Source organism: Chlorocebus sabaeus, chromosome 6 (assembly GCF_047675955.1).
Source record: "Chlorocebus sabaeus isolate Y175 chromosome 6, mChlSab1.0.hap1, whole genome shotgun sequence".
Classification (NCBI taxonomy): domain Eukaryota; kingdom Metazoa; phylum Chordata; class Mammalia; order Primates; family Cercopithecidae; genus Chlorocebus; species Chlorocebus sabaeus.
In genome coordinates, this window is record NC_132909.1 from 60,372,908 (window position 1) to 60,389,256 (window position 16,349).

A 16,349-nucleotide genomic window follows, 5' to 3' on the forward strand; every position below is an offset into this window, starting at 1 on the left:
GGCGCAAGTCAGAGGGTCAGGAGGCGCGAGGGAAAGGGCTGGAGGGGGCGGGGCTAAATGCCCGGCCTGGAAGGCAAACCGCGCGTGCGCACAACGCTCCCAACGAACCCTTGGTCCGCTGCGGCCGCGCTGGGCTAACTTTCGCGAGGGGCGGCTGACATTCTTCGGGAGACGTTATCGCTCCCTCCGCCTGCGCCTGGCCGCTCTAGGAAGGGGTGCCAGCCATCGCGGGGGTGCCTTGATGCTGTTCCACCTTTGTCTGGTTTATTTCAATTTAATGGTTATGTAACGACTGTCCGTCTCCGCTACCAACCCGTGCACCGCGCCCCGCCCCAGGTCGCCAGCGCCACGCACTGGAGACTGGCGGCATGGCCGGCCCAAAGTGCGCAGGCGCACTAGCCCCGGCGGTGCTTCCGTGTCTGCGCCCTGAGACCTTTTTGGCGCCGGCCCCGGCGTGAACGGGGACGGCGGCCGGGAGGGCGCGGTCCAGGTTCCCGTTCCCCGCGAAGCCATGCGGTACAACGAGAAGGAGCTGCAGGCGCTGTCCCGGCAGCCGGCCGAGATGGCGGCCGAGCTGGGCATGAGGGGCCCCAAGAAGGGCAGCGGTGAGCGGGACCCGGGAGACCGGGACAGTGCCAGGGGCGGGAGGCTGGGGCCGCGGTCCGGGCGCGGGAGGCGGAGGCCGGATTCCGGGTCGGGGCGCCGGGGGCGGGAGGCCGGGGTCCGGGCGGGGGCTGCCTGCGCCCCTGAGCGCGCGCTGTGCCCGCAGTGCTGAAGCGGCGGCTGGTGAAGCTAGTGGTGAATTTCCTCTTCTACTTCCGGACAGACGAGGCCGAGGTAGGGGCGTCGAGGGCGCGCGGGCGGGTCCCAGGCTGGGCCCCGCGGAGGCCGGGTGCTCACGGCTCCGTCCCGGCGCCCGTGTCTCCTCCAGCCCGTCGGAGCCCTGCTGCTGGAGCGCTGCAGAGTCATCCGGGAAGAGCCTGGCGCCTTCTCCATCAGTGAGTGGGGCTAGGGAAGCCAGCGGCGCCTCCCGCAGCCCGGGGCACCAGCAGCGCTGCAACTGTCCCCTCCCCAGGCGCTCAAGGCCTCCACTGTGTCCCCAGCCTGGCGCCACCCTCCCCAGACATAAGAATGCTTTGTCCACGGGCAGTTCAAGGTCAGGTTCTCCTGGCGGGCACCATCCTGCCCACCTGCCAAGTCCACTTAAGCTTGGGTACCTTCCAGATTGTGCTCTTTCTTCCCTGTGGGCCCAGGCTGTACTCACAGAGAGGCTGGGCCAGCCCCGCCCAAAGGGTTTCCCAACTGCCACAACTAGCATGGGTCTAGCATTAGGTGGGGGTAGGGGAAGTGAGAGGGGGGTGTTCTCCTGGGTCTTAAGAGATTCCCTTCTGCGGGCAAAGATGGAGTCCCTGCTGGTTTGCCAGAGTGGCTGTCAAATTTTCACAGGTCAGGTGGCTTAGAGATCAGAAACATTCTCTACAGTTCTGGAGGCCAGAAGTCCTAGATGAAGGTGTTGGTGGGGCTGGGTCCTTCTGAGGCCGAAGGGAATCTCCCAGTTCCTAGTGGCGGCCAGCATCCTCCAGGTTCCTTGGTTTGTGGAAGTGTCACCTTATCCTTGCATCACGTCTGTGCCCACATTTCCCCTTCTACACAGACGCCAAGCAGAATTTAGGGCGCACCCTGACAACCACTTTTTACTTTATTTTTTATTTATTTTTTGAGACAGGGTCTTGCTCTCTCGCCCAGGCTGGTGTGCAGTGGTGTGATCTAGGCTCACTGCAACTTCCCCCTTCAGGGTTCAAGTGATTCTCCTGCCCCAGCCTCCCAAGTAGCTGGGATTACGGGCGTGCGCCACCATGCTCAGCTAATTTTTGTATTTTTAGTAGAGACGGCGTTTTGCCATATTGGCCAGGCCGGTCTCAAACTCCTGACGTCAGGTGATCCTCCTGCCTTGTCCTCCCAAAGTGCCTGGATGACAGGCTCCAGCCACTGTACCTGGCCCTCTTTTTTTTTTTTTTTTTTTTAATTTTTGAGACAGAATCTTTTGTTTCCTAGGCTGGAGTGCAGTAGCGTGATCACAGTTCAATGCAGCTTCAACCCCCTTGGCTCAAGTGATCCTCCCACTTCTGACTCCAGAGTGGCTGGGCCTACAAGGCCCCACCACCACACCCAGCTAATTTTTGTTTTTGTAGAGATGGGGATTTTGCTATGTCACCCAGGCTGCTCTCGAACTCCTGAGCTCAAGCAATCCTCCCACCTCGGCCTCTCAAAGTGCTGGGATTACAGGTGTGAGCCAGTGTGTCTGGCCACAACCTCATTTTAACTAGTTTATTTGCCAAGACCCTATTTCCCTACAGGGCCACACTCACGGGTTCTGGGGGTTCAGAACATGAACACATCTTTGTGGGGGCCAGAGGAGGAACAGTTTTGGGCAGTGGCAAGAGGAAGCTGCTCCTGTGGTTTTGGGCAGGACCGACCACAGGTGCTCCCTCCCCAGGCTTCATCGAGGACCCTGAGAGGAAGTACCACTTTGAGTGCAGCAGCGAGGAGCAGTGTCAGGAGTGGATGGAGGCTCTGCGTCGGGCCAGGTGGGGCCAGGCGGTGGTGGGCACCGCTGGGGTGGGCACAGCAGCCATGCAGAGCAGGCAGCTGACCCCGTGCCACCCTCTTCCCCAGCTACGAGTTCATGCGGCGAAGCCTCGTCTTCTACAGGAACGAAATCCGGAAGGTGACAGGCAAGGTGTGTGCGGGGCTGCAGAGGGCCGGGGCGGGGCTGCAGGTGGCTGGGGTGGGGCTGCAGGTGGCAGAGGCAGTCCTCTGGCCCTGGCTAATGGCCACCCGTCCACCCCACAGGACCCCCTGGAGCAGTTCGGCATATCCGAGGAGGCCAGGTTCCAGCTGAGTGGCTTGCAGGCATGAGCGCAGGGCATGGCGGTCAGCGTGCAGCTGGACAGGACTGGCCCTGCCCAGCCGTGAGTCGCTTGGCCATGCCTGGATTTTGTTTGGTTTTTGGTTTTTGGATCAGGGTCTTACTGTGTTGCCCAGGCTAGAGTGCAGTGGTGCCACAGCTCACTGTGACCTTGACCTTCTGGACTCACGTGATCCTCCTGCCTCAGCTTCCCAAGTCGCTGGGGTCACAGGCATGAGCCGTCACACCCAGCCATCACACCTGGATTTCGGTGGGAGGTTTTTGGTTTGGAGACATCCAAAGCCTGAAGCCAGCTGGGTGTGGGCAGGGGCTGCATTTTGTGAAACTGCCCAGCAAGCTGCCCTCTCCGGGGCCCCAGGACCCACCTGACTGGCCTGGCACCTGGTGCCAAGTGCTGCTGCAGGATACACGCCCTCCCACGGGTGCCCTGCCTGAGTTGTGTGCATCCAGGACCTCGCGAGCCCCTGGGCTGGTGGCGTGGCGCCCTGCCCCCGCTGATGAATGTACAGAGCCAGACAAAGCTGTGAATGGCATGGGGGCCGAGCCCCCACCAGCTGTGAATTCTCCTGCAGACAGGAGGGCCCTGGTTGTGCGCCTGGGGAAGTGGTTGCCCTGGGGTCAGGGTGCTTGTCATGTTCAAATAAAGGTACCTCTTTTCCACACTGGGTGGCAATGAAGTGAAGGAGAAGGGAGGGGCAGCTGGGGAGCCCCCGCCCAAGGGAAGTAAAGCTCGGGGTCCTGAGAGGCAGGGGCTGGAACCCCCAGCCAGGACAGGTGGAGGCTGGGACACAGGCCTGGGGAGAACGGGGCTGCTGTGTGGTATCAGGAATCCTGTGACGACCTGGGGTCCCGCCTCTAGCATTCATGGGTCCTCTCAGTGTGGCCGGGGCCTGGGCTGGCTGGCTTTGGTCCATCTGATGTGAAAAGGACTTTGCTCATGTCATTGGGGTTGCAGATCAGGTTTTTTGTTCGTCAGAAGGCAGTTTGCCTGTGGCCTGGTGCAGTCATAAGCCTCCCCAAGGCCAGGGTGTCCTGGTGTCAGCCCCTGTAGCTTCTGCTAGGAGCACCCCTAGGCCCTCCACTCCCCCTGCTTCAGCGACGACACTAGCCGGGGCCTCTCACCGCCAGGAGATGCCTCATGCCACCCAGAAGAAAGGCTGCCATTCACACCAGGTCCAAGTGAAAACGGTCTGTTTATTACAGCGTCTAGAGGTGGGGATGCAGAATGCAGGGGTGCCCGGAGGGAGGGGCGCCCGCAGCCCGGGGGCGGACCGTGACAATGCGCGCAATCCAAATACAGTTCACCAGAAAGACACGGCAGAGCCTCCCGCGTGTTACAAAGGCTGACACAGACCAGCAGCGTGTTGTGTTGGTGGGGGTGGGAGGGGGAGGATCTGACCACCGATGACGAGGGCAGTCAGCTGGCGGGCGGGGGGTCCCCTGCTGACCATTGAACAGACTGACGCGTCTTGGGGGCAGATAAATTAAGGGGGAAGTCTTAAATAAGTCACCGTGTGCGCCTCGTGGGCCAAGGAGAGGGTGTCCTAGTCGTTAGGGTTCCTATCGATTCCTGAGCAAAAGCCACTCCCAGGCGCCGCCCGCCTGCCCACAGTCAGCAGCAGCAGCACAGGTCCCCGTCGGCTGCCCATGGAAACTCAGACCAGGTGCCAGCACCAGGCTCCAAGATCACCAGGCTCCACAGCCATCCCGCCACCTGCCATACACCCCCCCTCAGTCTGGGAGTGCCCGAGAGGGACACGGGTCCAGGGCTCAGAACAGGAGAGTGTCCACAGGCAGCACCACACTAGTTGATGTGTGGTGACACGCATGTGACCCAGTGGGCTCAAGAAGACTTCTGCCTGGGCCAGTGGCTCCAAGACCCAGTGTGCGCCCTGACCACACGGTCGTCTGTGTGTGGATATGGGCTGCATGGGCAGGAGCCCTGCATGGCCCGTCTGCAGGACCCGCGGTGGCACCCGGACTGCCACTGTCCCCTAGAGGGAGGCAGAAGTGATACAGTGTTTAAAGAATGTGTCTTGTTCTAGACCAGGGACTCCATGCCTTCTCTGCCATCAACCCTGCAGCATATCGGGCCCGTGGCGACATGGAGCGGGCTGCCCGTCCTGAAGGCCAGGCTCAGGGCTTGGGGCTCAGGCAGAGGCACAGCACCTTCGAACTGAGAGCACCAACGCGGGGCGGGGAAGGCGCTGGGCGCCACCTAAGGGACAGGTCTGGAGCACCATCTTCAGAACTCAACTATATTGGGGGACAGGGGTCTGAGAGGTTGTTGAGGGCCGGGGGAGGCAGCACCCCCACCAGGCACAAGCAGGGGTCTTCCAGGCCCTCCCACACAGCACTCGCCCACCTAGCAACCACAGAAACCTTTCCTCCTCGGCTCCCTCTGGAGGCCACGCGGCAGGAAAACGTGGTAGGGACATGATGTGTGTCCATCCTGCCCTTGGGAACCGGAACGCAGGGCTGACACCTGGAGGGTGGATCTGTGGCACCCTGGGGAAGAGGCTCCCGGATGCCACCTCACAGGGGCAAGCACTTGAGAAGGTGGGCTCAGGGAGTGCCACACAGCCCGGGGTCAGGTGTGGGCAGCTCAGACTCCCAGATCCCATCCTCCAGGGAGGGCACAGAGCCACCACTCCCCAGACAACCCAGGCCGACTGCAGGGCTCCCGAAGCACCAGAGTGGCCCTGCCTGCCTGCCACACCCCGGCTCAGCGCCTCTCCTTCCACACCCAGTCCCAGGCACCCCCCAGGCTGCAGAGTGGGGGGCCGACATCGCCCTAGGGCCTAAGGCCAGAGAGGCCAGGCTTCAGCAGTGCGCCCCGGCCCCAGCACACCCACAGCAGCTGGGAGAGCCACCACAGGCTTCACGGGACGGGTGCCAGGCGTGACCCTGACAGGAAGGGGATGTGGGGCAGGCAGGGGCGCCGGCAGCTCTGTCTGGGCTGCTGGGAGCTGCCACTGAGGGGTCTGGGGTGGGGACCGACCCCGGGGCCACTTTGTGCACTGTTTGAATAAATAAGGTTTTTCCCCTCGCTTTTTTTTTCCTCTTCACTGTGCATTATACCATCTAAAAATAGAAGCTGTCAAATCTATGAAATTTATAAATTCTCATCACATCTCTATAAAATACTGCCACTCATTAGTGTGACTCTCTCCTGTACAGAAACACCAACGGACCCACACAGGCCTGCCCCACATCGCAGGGCACGCTGCGAGCCATGGACAGCCGAGAAATACAAAAGTAAATGCACTTGTTAAACGTGCCTGGCCGTCCTCACAGCACCATCGCACAGCACGCGGCCAGCTACACCACCGCGCAGACCCGTTCTCGTGCAAGGGCGCGACCCAAGCCCCGGAGGGTGAACAGTCTAAGGGTTCACAGTGCCGGGGTAAAGGTGAAGAGCTCAGGACAGGCGCCAGGGGCTCAGGAAGGGGCTCAGGCCGCGGTGGGGGCCTCCGAGGAATGTGGTGGCGACGGGCCTGCCTTTGGTACGGGAGCAGTGCGTCGGGGGAGCTGGCCGGGCGGCGTTTCTGAGAACGGGGTTCGGCGTTGTCAGCGTCTAGTCAGCACCAAGCGGGTGGAGGCAGGCGCGGGCCTGGGGATGAGATAGCACCGGGGCAGGCTGTCGGCGAATCCGCTGGCGGGCCCGCCCTGCAGACACGTGTCTTTATATAGATCTCTCATATATAGATATTTATATTTCTCAATAGGTTGCCTTTTACCACTTAGATGGAATAAAATAAGTCAGAATTGTTTATACTTTTTAAAAAATGATAAATACTTTATCTAAAACTATCGACAGTACAAACTGGACCAGTCCCAGCCTCCTGCGGCGTGCGCCGCCGATTCACAGTGGAGCTCCCGTCCGTCCTCGCCTCTGCCATCCAGGGGTGGGAGCCTGGCAGGCCGGTGGGCACCATGCCACGGGCGCTAGTTGGTCCACACCGTCCTTGCATAGGTCTCGCGGTTGAGGTAGAAATCCTAGTTACCTGCAGAAGGGCACAATGGGAAGAGCGACCACCTGAGGTTACCATCGCGTCTGGGGGAGCCCAACACTCACCCAGGCTGGGGACCGAGGCCTCCCATGAGCACACAGGCCACCTGGGGCCAGCACCATGACAGGCATGGTGCCAGCTCCCTCTAACCGCAACAGATGATGGGCGTGCCCCGTGGTAGACCCAGGGAGCCTGACACGTGGACACGCAGGCCAAGCTCCGGCATTCCTCCAAAGGAGACACACAGCCGAGTTCAGCTAAAGCCACCCTACCTGCAGCTCATCTCCTATGAGACCCAGCATAGCTTCTTCAGCCCGCAGGTGCCCGCACCGACCCGCCTGGCCGACCAGCCCTGGCCACGGCCTCCGCCTTGGCTCCTGGCTCCCAGTCCTCCTCCTCTCCTTGCCCGGTGGGCTTTGGACTCGCCCAGGAAGGCCTGCGTCCCAGGGCCCACCCCCGAGGCAGAAGGCCAGGGACGAGCAGAGGGCACCTTCGCACTGCGCTGCTGGGCACACCATGTCCCTGGAGGGCACGGGTGGCCAACTGCCCTTGGGTCAGCGGCCACAGTCTCCACAGACTCTCGGGAGGAGTGGACAGGACCGTCCCTCAAGGCCTCACATCATCAAAATCACTCCTGCCTCCAACTTCCTCCTGGTCTCAAAGGTGGACACTACACTAACCTGCCCGATGCGGTGCTGGTATCTGAGCGGCTGAAAGCCCCCTGGCTGTGGGCCACAACCACAGAACAGTGTGGCCGCCATCAGCCATGTCTAGCAAGGGAGCCCCAACACACAGGGCACAGAGCTTGCCTCTCGACCCCGCCAGGAACCCATCAGCCCCCAGGCAGGCGGGGCACCAGGGGCCTCACTGGCTCCCTATGAGGGGTATCCGAGGCCACCAGCCAGACAGGCCCCAACCAGAGGCATCCATCCAGCCACCCTGGCTCCCCAGGACCTCTGCAGCCAGCACTGTGCCTGCTACACGCTGGGTGCCTGGAGAACAGCACCAAGCCATGCCACCTGTCATGAGTGACCTGCGCCTGGTGCAGATGGAGCCCTGGAGGCTGCTCTAGGAGCTAGAGCCCCCAGCCCCCTGGCCTGGCACCCCGTAAGCCTCACCCACAGGGGCTGGCACAGCTGCCCCCAGGGCTGACCTCAGTCCTGCGGCATCACCACAGGGACCCAGCTGTGGGCAGCTGGAACTCAACACACTCAGGCCACTCCACGGCTGGTGCCTGTCCTGCAGTCCCTCTCGCACGACCATGTCCCTGGTCTCCCTGGCTCTCTCCCTTTTCCCTTCTCAGGACCCCCGGGACTTCTGCCAAGCCCTGTGGCCATCTTCTCTGCCAAAGGAAGGACAGTTCAGTGTCTGGAGTGAGCCACGGCGCAGGGCTCCGGCCTTACCTTACACAATACGCACTGCTAGCTAAGCAAGGTCTTTATCGCGGCTTAACCCCCGAAAGGTGCGCGGCATAGGGAGGCGGCATGCCGAGGGACACCCACACCGCGGACGGCCCCGTGGCGCTGGCCTGCGGGATCCCGGGCGCGGCCTGGGCCAGGGCCAGCCGGGGCAGGGGCTGGTGGTGCACCGTGAAGGAGGGGCGGGCGCCCTTGTGCGGGAGGGAGGTGAGCTTGATAGACAAAGAGGCGTTAGCAGGCGGCAGAGAGGCAGCAGAGGTGGGGGGCAAGAAAGCTTGGTTAGGCGGGAGGGACGCGAGGCTCTGCAGAAGCGCGGGCTCAGGGTTAGAGGCCAGCAGCGTTGGGGGAGGAGGCAAGGCGGCGTTAGGTGGAGGCGGGGCGTGGAGGACGGGCGGCCCCGCGGGGGGCCGGCCCAGGTGCGCAGGCGGGGGCAGCGGGGGAGGCGGAGGCGGAGGGGGCGGCCGGGTCTCAACCGAGGCCGGGGCCTGAAAGGAAGAGGCCGCCGCTTGCAGCGGGCTCGGGCCCAGCGTGGCGCTGCCACATGCAGCCCCGCGGCCGACACGGGCTCCAAACGGATGAGCAGAGGCGGAAGGCACCGCGTGGTTAAAGACACCTGCAAACAGGAGAGAAAAACGCAGCTTCAACAGGCGGCAGCATCCAGGCAAGCGCAGAGAAGCAGCCGCAGGCTCACAAAAAGGGAAGCGAAACGGAGGCGCCGGGCGCGTGCGGGCACCAAGCGCGAACGGCGGCTCGGCCAGGCTCGCGGTTGCCCGCCCTCCGGCCGCCCGCCCCGAAGCAGCCCCAAGGCCAGGCCGCTCCCCCGGCGGCTCCTCTCCGCCCTGACTGGGCAGGAACTGCGGGGACTCGCTCTTACCCAACACCAGCTCCCAGAGCCTTCCAGAGCCCGGGCGGCCACACTTAGCAGGTGACCTCCACGGGAGAAAGTAATGCTCTGGTGGCCCTGCGCGCCGTGGCCTTCTGAAAACAAGAGGGACGCGGTTACAACCAGAGAACCCAAGACACATGGACTCAGCGTGAGCCCTCTCCCCACAGGACTGGGGTTCACGACTGTGCCTGCCGGGACGGTGGGGACCAGCCAGCACGAGGGGACCTGCAGCTCAGCTCCTGGCGCCAGAGCGCGTGGAAGGTAACCTGCAAAGGAAGGGGCCGCCGGCGGGGGCGCGGGGGCAGCAGCCCTGCCTACCTCCAACTGTGCTGCCTGCCACCCCGGAAAAGCTGCCCATGGCGTGCGAGTTGGTCAGTCTGGTGGCAGCGGACGACACGTGCACCAGGCCTGCGGCAGCCGGCACAGAGCTGAACAGCGACTGCAGCACGGAGGAGCCGGCCACGGAGCCGAGGTTGGCCTGCAGGGACATGGGGCCGAGCGCGAACTGCGGTCCCGGCGGGAAGGGGCCCAAGAAGGGCCGGTGCGTCTGGGTGGAGGACGCCGCGCCGCCTGCGGAGGACGCCACCGGGGCCAGGCCGGGGCCGCTGAGGAGGCTTCCAGGAGGCACAGCCGCAGCGGAGATGAAGAGGTTGTGGCCATTCTTGAGGTCGAGCTCGCGGTCCCGGGCCTTGGCGGCCTTGCCGGTCAGCAGCGGGGTCTTGTCCGTGGGCCCACACAGCTGCAGGCCGCCCTCCCCTGCCTCCTTGCTGCGGCTGCCCTCGCCCTTCAGCCCAGCCAGGCCGTCCAGCTGCCTCTTGCTCAGGAAAGGGTTGGCGTCCGAGGCCTCCTTGCCACGCTGCGAGGGGAAGCTCAGCGGGGAGCTCAGGCCGGCCGCCTCGGGGCCCTTGTGGGGAAGAGAAGCACCATCGCTGAAGCTGTGTAAACTCAGGTCCGCCGCCAGGCCCCCGCCAAAGGTGCAGCCGTTGGCAGGGTTGGTGCTTGGGCTGAGTCCGTCAGCCCCCGACAGAGAGCCAGGAAAGCCTTTCCTGGGGTGGGTGGCCAGCTTGGCATCGGCAGGGGGCTCCTCCAGGGCGGGCCGGAACGTGAACAGGGAGTTCTGGCTGAGGGCGGAGCTGGCCTGCAGCGGGCTGTCTGCAGACTTGGCCAGGCCGATGTCGGAGATGGGCGAGAAAGTAGACTTCCACTTGCTGTTGTTGACTGGCTCGCTCGCAGGCGTGGTCTTCCTTCCCACCAAGCCACCACCTGGCACAGAGGAAAGGCAGAGGTCGTGAGCCCAGAGCACCCGCCTGGGCTACCCCCGAGGCTGACCGGGGCTGCTGCCACAGCACAGGCAACTCTGCAGGCAGGGCTGGCCACAGACACTCAAGATGCCAAAAAGAACAGGAAGGGACACGACAGGAGGGAAGGGGATGGGAGCAGACAAGATGGGATGGGACAGGAGGGGTACAGCACAGGATGACATGGCAGGGGATGGGACAGGACCGAGGCAGCTGAAGCGGATCTCAGACAAGGCCATGCAGGATGAGCTCTCCCTTAGCTCTGGGGAAAATGCTGAGGCCAGGAGGCCTCTGGGAGGTAAGGTAGGGCTGCCCCAGAGCAGGCCAGGGACTTCACTGAGGACGCAGGCAGGGCGGGGGATGAAAGCAGGCACCACTCGGGGGGAAGGCCAGGGTGCAAAGGAAATGGGACCCAAGGTGGTGATCCCCGCAGGTCAGCCACCCACTGCGAGAGCACGGCGCATGTGCGGAGGCCCTGGGCCTCCCAGAGGCAGTTCTGGAAGCCCAGCGCCCCAGTGTTGGCACCCACGCAGGACACTACGCAGCAGGCTAGCCAGTGGGTCAGCAGCACTGACCAGGCACCACGGCCGCACGGACACACCTGGACACGCCCCAAAACACTTGTTACTCACCATTTTCCAAGGTTTTCGGGGGAGATTTGCTTTCTAAGGAGATTGTTGCAATTTTTCTCTCAATTCTGTTAAGAAAAAAAGGTCATTAATGCTTGAAACCCAGTTGTATGCTAAGAACGACACACATACTGAAAGCCAACAGCCCCGGGAGCTTGGGAGGCGGTGAGCAAGAAGCACCGGGCCCAGATGGGATCCGTGCAGCCACCCTGGGCCAGGCCTCGACTGGGCGGCTGGGCCCTGGGATCCACCCCCGTTGCGCCACAAAGGCACTGTCCTGGCAGGGGCTCCAGGGCCTCTGCTGGGACAAGGGGCCAAGAGATTAGGTACAGCAGCTGAATGGGAGAAGCAATTTCCCAGCACACAGAAGTGTGAGAATCCCAGACACAGCTCTCTCCCTACCTCCATCTCCCTGCCCCCCTCAGACCTTGGTGCCTCAGGTGGCAAACAATGCCACAGCGTTGCAGGTCAGCACATGAAGCCACACCCAACCACACACTGCATGGGGTCACTTTGATCCAGTGTCCCAAGAACACACCAGGAACACACGAATTCCCAAAGATCCTGGAAACCACTAAGCTGAGCAATCCCAATGCAAAACGAGCACCCAAGGGCTAGGATAGTTTTTATGTGACACGTGCACGTACATGTGGGAAAGTAGCAAAATGAACTAACTTAGACCACCACCAAAAGCACACTTAGGGCTGCTATGATGGTGCACGCCTATAATCCCAGCACGCTGGGAGACAGAAGGAGGCGGAATGCTTGAGGCCAGGAGTTTGAGACCAGCCTGGGCAACATGGCAAAACCCTGTCTCTACAAAACAAACAAACGCACTAGGCACGCTGGTAGCGTGTGCCTGTAGCTGCAGCTACTCAGGAAGCTGAGGCAGGAGAATCACTTGAACCCAGAGAGCGGAGGCTGCAGTGAGCCAAGATCACGCCACCGCACTCCAGCCTGGGCAACAGATTAAGACTCCGTGTCTCGCCGGGCGCGGTGGCTCAAGCCTGTAATCCCAGCACTTTGGGAGGCCGAGATGGGCGGATCACGAGGTCAGGATATCGAGACCAGCCAGGCTAACCTGGTGAAACCCCGCCTCTACTGAAAATACAAAAAACTAGCTGGGCTAGGTGGCGGCGCCTGTAGTCCCAGCTACTCGGGAGGCTGAAGCAGGAGAATGGCGTGAACCTGGGAGGCGGAGCTTGCAGTGAGCTGAGATCTGGCCACTGTGCTCCAGGTTGAGCAACAGAGCAACACTCTGTCTCAAAAAAAAAAAAAAAAAAAAGGACTCCGTGTCTCCAAAAAAAAAGCAAAAAACCCGACAACGTTATATCATTTCACGACGACTCGGATGAGTAGAATCAAAACAAGAAATTCAGTGCGGTGACAATGTGGTGACCTCAGACCCTCGTGCACCCGTGGTGGCAGGGTGGAATGGTGCAGCTGCTGGAGAGCACAGGGGGCTGGGCCACCCAGCACCTCTGCCCAGGCAGCAGGAAACGGGAAACTCGCTTCCGAACACAAACACGCACGCCCGTGGCCACAGCAGCGCTGCTCACAACCGCCAAGGGTAAGCAAGCCCAGCGCAATGGGCGGATGGATGGCAGAGCACCACCCAGCCACGAAAGGGGCCGAGGATGCACCTTGAGGACGTCATGCTGAGAGAGATGCCAGACACAAAAGGACACATCCTGTGTGATTGTGCTCCTAGGAGGTCCCCAGGGCCCTCAGATTCACGAGACACAAAGTAGGGTGGGGGGTGGGGGGTGCCAAGGGCTCTGGGGAGGGGATGGGGAGTAAGTGTTCCGAGGGGATGAGATTTTCTCAGAACATGATGGAAGGTTCTGGATTTAGGCAGTGGTAATGTTGCACACTTTAAATGGAGAATATAATATATGAATTTCATGTAACAAAGCTACTGCAATACACTGGGCGAGACATGTGGATGAGACCCCCACACGCGTCACTGCTGAAACTTCCCTCCTGCTGCACTCAGCTCCTCCCTGGCCTGCCTCTTCTAACCGGCGGCCCTGCTCGTGTCCCCCCCCGCGAATGGCCCGGGAGGCCAGCCCTGCCCGGAACAGGGCCCAGGACCTGCGGGGAGGCCCCTCACTAAACAGATGCCTCCCTCCCGTCCAGGGCACCCCCCCCTCAGAGCCTGCCAGTCCTCCCCACCCACACAAGCACACAGTGAGCAGGCACCTCCTGCCCCTGCTGCCAGGCCCTGCCCCCCTCCAGGCCCCTGGACTCGCCGGGCGCTGCTGGGCTCATCCTCAGAGCCTGGCTCCTCGTCCGAGGTGAGCGGGGAGTAGTGTGCCCCATTGGTCTGGCTCAGAGGCCGCTCCTTCTTGAGCACGGGGGGCTGGTCGTGGTCCTGGTAGGGCACAGGGGAGCTCTTCAGGGAGGTCTCAGGGGACGAGATGGCTGTAATCTCCAGGGGCTGGTTGATGTTACTGACCTGAGGGCAGACAGACAGAGCGGATGTATACACCACAGACCTGGGACCCCAAGGCAAGAGAGCCCCATGGCCCCAGGAGGCTCCTGTCTGCACCCCAGGGTTTCCTGAGGAAACTGACGCCCTGCCCAGTGGCCAGTACAGCCCCCATCCTGGTTCCTCCTGGTCCTCACACACGACCCCGCAATCCCAGAGCCCCCCACACCCCCTCCTCATGTGGCCACCCCCACCAAGGCCCCACAGCCAAGGATGAAGAAGCTTGCAAGCAGCTGTCGGCCGCTTCCTCCCAGGCTGCCAGGCCGCAGATGGTGGACAACGGCCAGACTCAGTCATAGCCCCCCAGTTCCCTCTGGTCTTTCTTTCACAGGCCGTGCTCCCCAGCCCCGCCGGTCCCCATCCTTACCATGGAGTTGAGGTTGAGGGGAGACCCCGAAGGCTGTGTGAAAAGGCCAGCGGCGGACGGCAGGGCTCGGCGCTTGGGGGACACGCCTGCGCTCAAGCTGGGCGTCCCCGTCGATGCTCGCTTCCGCCGCCCACGCTTGCGGCTGTCCTGCCCGTGGCTCGGCACGCAGTCCCCACGGGCGCTGGCGGTCAGGGGGCTGTGCTTGCTAGAGGGCGACTGTTTGGCGCTGCCCGCACCAGTGGCGATGGTGAACACGATCCTCCTCTTGGCCTCACTCTCAGGATCTGAGAAACCGGAATCTGAGGGCAAGTCCCCCTTGCTGGCCTCGGGGATCGGGCCCTGGGCAGCCCCACCAAGCCGGGGGCTGGAGGAGAGCTGGTGGGCGGGAGAGGCCGGGAGCGAGTTCCGGGGCTGCGCCAGCAGCAGGGGGTGCTGTGGTGTGGAGCTGCGGGACCCCACGGTGGCAAAAAGGCTCCCAGAGCTGGAGGACTCATCCAAGGTGGCCGGCTCGGCTCCAGGTGTGAGAGAGGCTGGGCTGCCCGCCAAGGCTCCGCTGATGGCCACCGAGCCAGCATAGGAGAAGCCTGTCAGGAAGGACATGGGGTGTCAGGGAACACAGGACGGGCTCAGTCCACAGAGGCGGATGCTGGGCCCCACTGCGCCAAAGAAAAAGCCAGGCTGTGGGAGCACCACCCTCCAGGAGCTCTGTGGGCTCCAGGAGAGGCGGGGAAGTGGGGAGCAGGGCTGGAGTCTGAAAACGGCCCCTCTGGGGTGGAACCAGAAGGCTCTGTGGGCAAGCTCAGGGCTCAGGATTGACCCTGTGCCTCATCCCGCCATCTGGGCTGCCTGTGTCCTGCAGGTCCCAGCTGAGATACTGCCTCCCAAGAAGCCTCCTGGTGCGGGCTCCCCGCTGAGCTGGGCTTCCTCTGAGTAAGTTGCTCTCTGGCCCCATGATCTCAGAGATACCATGAGGAAAGCCCAAGGCTGAGGGGCCTCCCTCCCACCTGCTCTCAGAGGACAACTCAGCTTGAACGCTCCAAGCTATGGCCGCCCTGGAGGCTGCGGCCGCGCTTCCCAGCCCACGATGAGTGGTGCACTTCCATGACCACCCAACGACAAAGGGCAGCCTCTCTGCTTCTGCCAATGAGGCCTCAGTGCAGGGGCGCAGTGAGGCGCTTCTGGAGTTGGCTGTTTGCCACCCAGTTGAAAACCTCCCGACACTGTCACTGCCTCTTGCAAAGCAGACCTCATCCCAAGGGCACAACCCAACCCTGTGAGGGCAGAGCTGCCCAGGCTTCGGCGGCCTCTCCGGGGCCCTCACGTGGACAACTGTGAAGCCTGCCCAGCCTCCCTAGAGCCTCCTATCTCAATGGCGGCACTTTACTCGTTTTGTTGTTGTTTTGTTTTTGAGATGGAGTTGTACTCTTTTTGCTCAGGCTGGAGTGCCGTGGCGCGATCTCAGCTCACTGCAACCTCTACCTCCCAGGATCAAGTGATTCTCGTGCCTCAGCCTCCCGAGTGGCTGGGATTACAGAAGCCTGCCACCACACCCGGCTAATTTTTGTACTTTTAGTAGAAATGGGGTTTCACTATGTTGGCCAGGTTGGTCTCGAACTCCTGTCCTCAGGTGATCCACCCTCCTCAGCCTCCCAGGGTGCTGGGGTTACAGGAGTCAGCCACCGCGCCCGGCCATTTTACTTTTTACTCCTAAAGAAGTAGCGGCCACATCACACCACGTGTCAACACGGGGCCAGCAAACCAGCCTGGGGTCTGGCGCCCTGCGCTGTCGTGAGTCAAGTTTTACTGGCACACAGCCATGCTCGCTGACGTGCCCTCTCTGCAGCTTCCACAACAGACAGGCCTGCAGTGTCGACAAAAGCCAAAGCAGCGTCCTCTCTGGCTCTTTGCAGAAACTGGGCTAACAGCAGTCTGGTCAGGCTTCTGAAGAAACTAGAAACCACGCTGCTACTAGCATGGAGGCCCACGGTCCTGTGCCATTGGGCACTGCTGTGTGTGGAGCTGATCCTGAGTCAGGCTGTGAGTAGAGGAGCCCCTGACAGCGCTGGGGCCGACCTCACGGGCTGAATTAATATACCCAAGCACAAGGTGTCAGTATTGGGAGACGCAGGCATTAGGCCGCGATGGCTGCAGCTGAGCCCGATCCACAACCCAGCCGGTGGGATGCAGGAAAGGGTGTCAGTAACGAGGCCTGGTGGCTCGGGGCAGCAGCCCCCATGATCACCCCAGGAAGCCGTGTTGCGTTCCCAGCACCCCGGCCCTCCTGCCTGAAGAGCAGCCGCAGCAAAGTCCTGAAGGTA

General features: G+C 62.2%; 3 protein-coding genes across 5 annotated transcripts in view; 2 read left to right on the top strand and 1 right to left on the bottom strand.

Annotated features, from left to right (window-relative positions):
- The first annotated feature begins 91 nt into the window (after positions 1-91).
- PLEKHJ1 (pleckstrin homology domain containing J1) lies at positions 92-3,591 on the top strand. Of its 2 annotated transcripts, none has more exons than XM_037994441.2 (6): positions 92-605; positions 827-837; positions 932-998; positions 2,498-2,588; positions 2,677-2,740; positions 2,854-3,591. In XM_037994441.2, exons 1-6 carry the CDS (start codon positions 512-514, stop codon positions 2,917-2,919), a joined length of 393 nt encoding a protein of 130 aa, XP_037850369.1. In that variant the 5' UTR covers positions 92-511; the 3' UTR covers positions 2,920-3,591. The 2 variants fall into 2 exon arrangements, with proteins under 2 accessions (XP_037850369.1, XP_007992890.1); XM_007994699.3 differs by having other exon boundaries at positions 101-605; positions 770-837.
- LOC119622435 (uncharacterized) lies at positions 2,929-6,557 on the top strand. Its single transcript, XM_037994371.2, is given in 3 exon segments — positions 2,929-2,972; positions 5,967-6,208; positions 6,211-6,557. Coding segments are annotated over 3 exon segments (633 nt in total).
- Positions 4,104-16,349, bottom strand: part of DOT1L (DOT1 like histone lysine methyltransferase) — a 71,607-nt gene continuing 59,361 nt past the window's right edge. Inside the window, exons 24-29 of one of the 2 annotated variants that reach the window (XM_007994703.3) lie at positions 14,032-14,615; positions 13,426-13,631; positions 11,177-11,241; positions 9,565-10,509; positions 8,346-8,973; positions 4,104-6,936 (exon numbers count right to left, since the gene is read on the bottom strand). In XM_007994703.3, the coding sequence (XP_007992894.1) occupies positions 8,381-8,973; positions 9,565-10,509; positions 11,177-11,241; positions 13,426-13,631; positions 14,032-14,615 (2,393 nt within the window). In that variant the 3' untranslated portion in view covers positions 4,104-6,936; positions 8,346-8,380. The remainder of the gene's footprint in view (positions 6,937-8,345; positions 8,974-9,564; positions 10,510-11,176; positions 11,242-13,425; positions 13,632-14,031; positions 14,616-16,349) is intronic. The other variant, XM_007994704.3, reaches the window with a different exon arrangement.

Coding starts and splice junctions, on each gene's coding strand:
- PLEKHJ1 (XM_007994699.3), top strand. CDS start 512: ATGCGGTACAACGAGAAGGAGCTGCAGGCGCTGTCCCGGCAGCCGGCC. Junction 999..2,497: donor GCCTGGCGCCTTCTCCATCA/GTGAGTGGGGCT, acceptor CTCCCTCCCCAG/GCTTCATCGAGGACCCTGAG. Junction 2,741..2,853: donor TCCGGAAGGTGACAGGCAAG/GTGTGTGCGGGG, acceptor TCCACCCCACAG/GACCCCCTGGAGCAGTTCGG.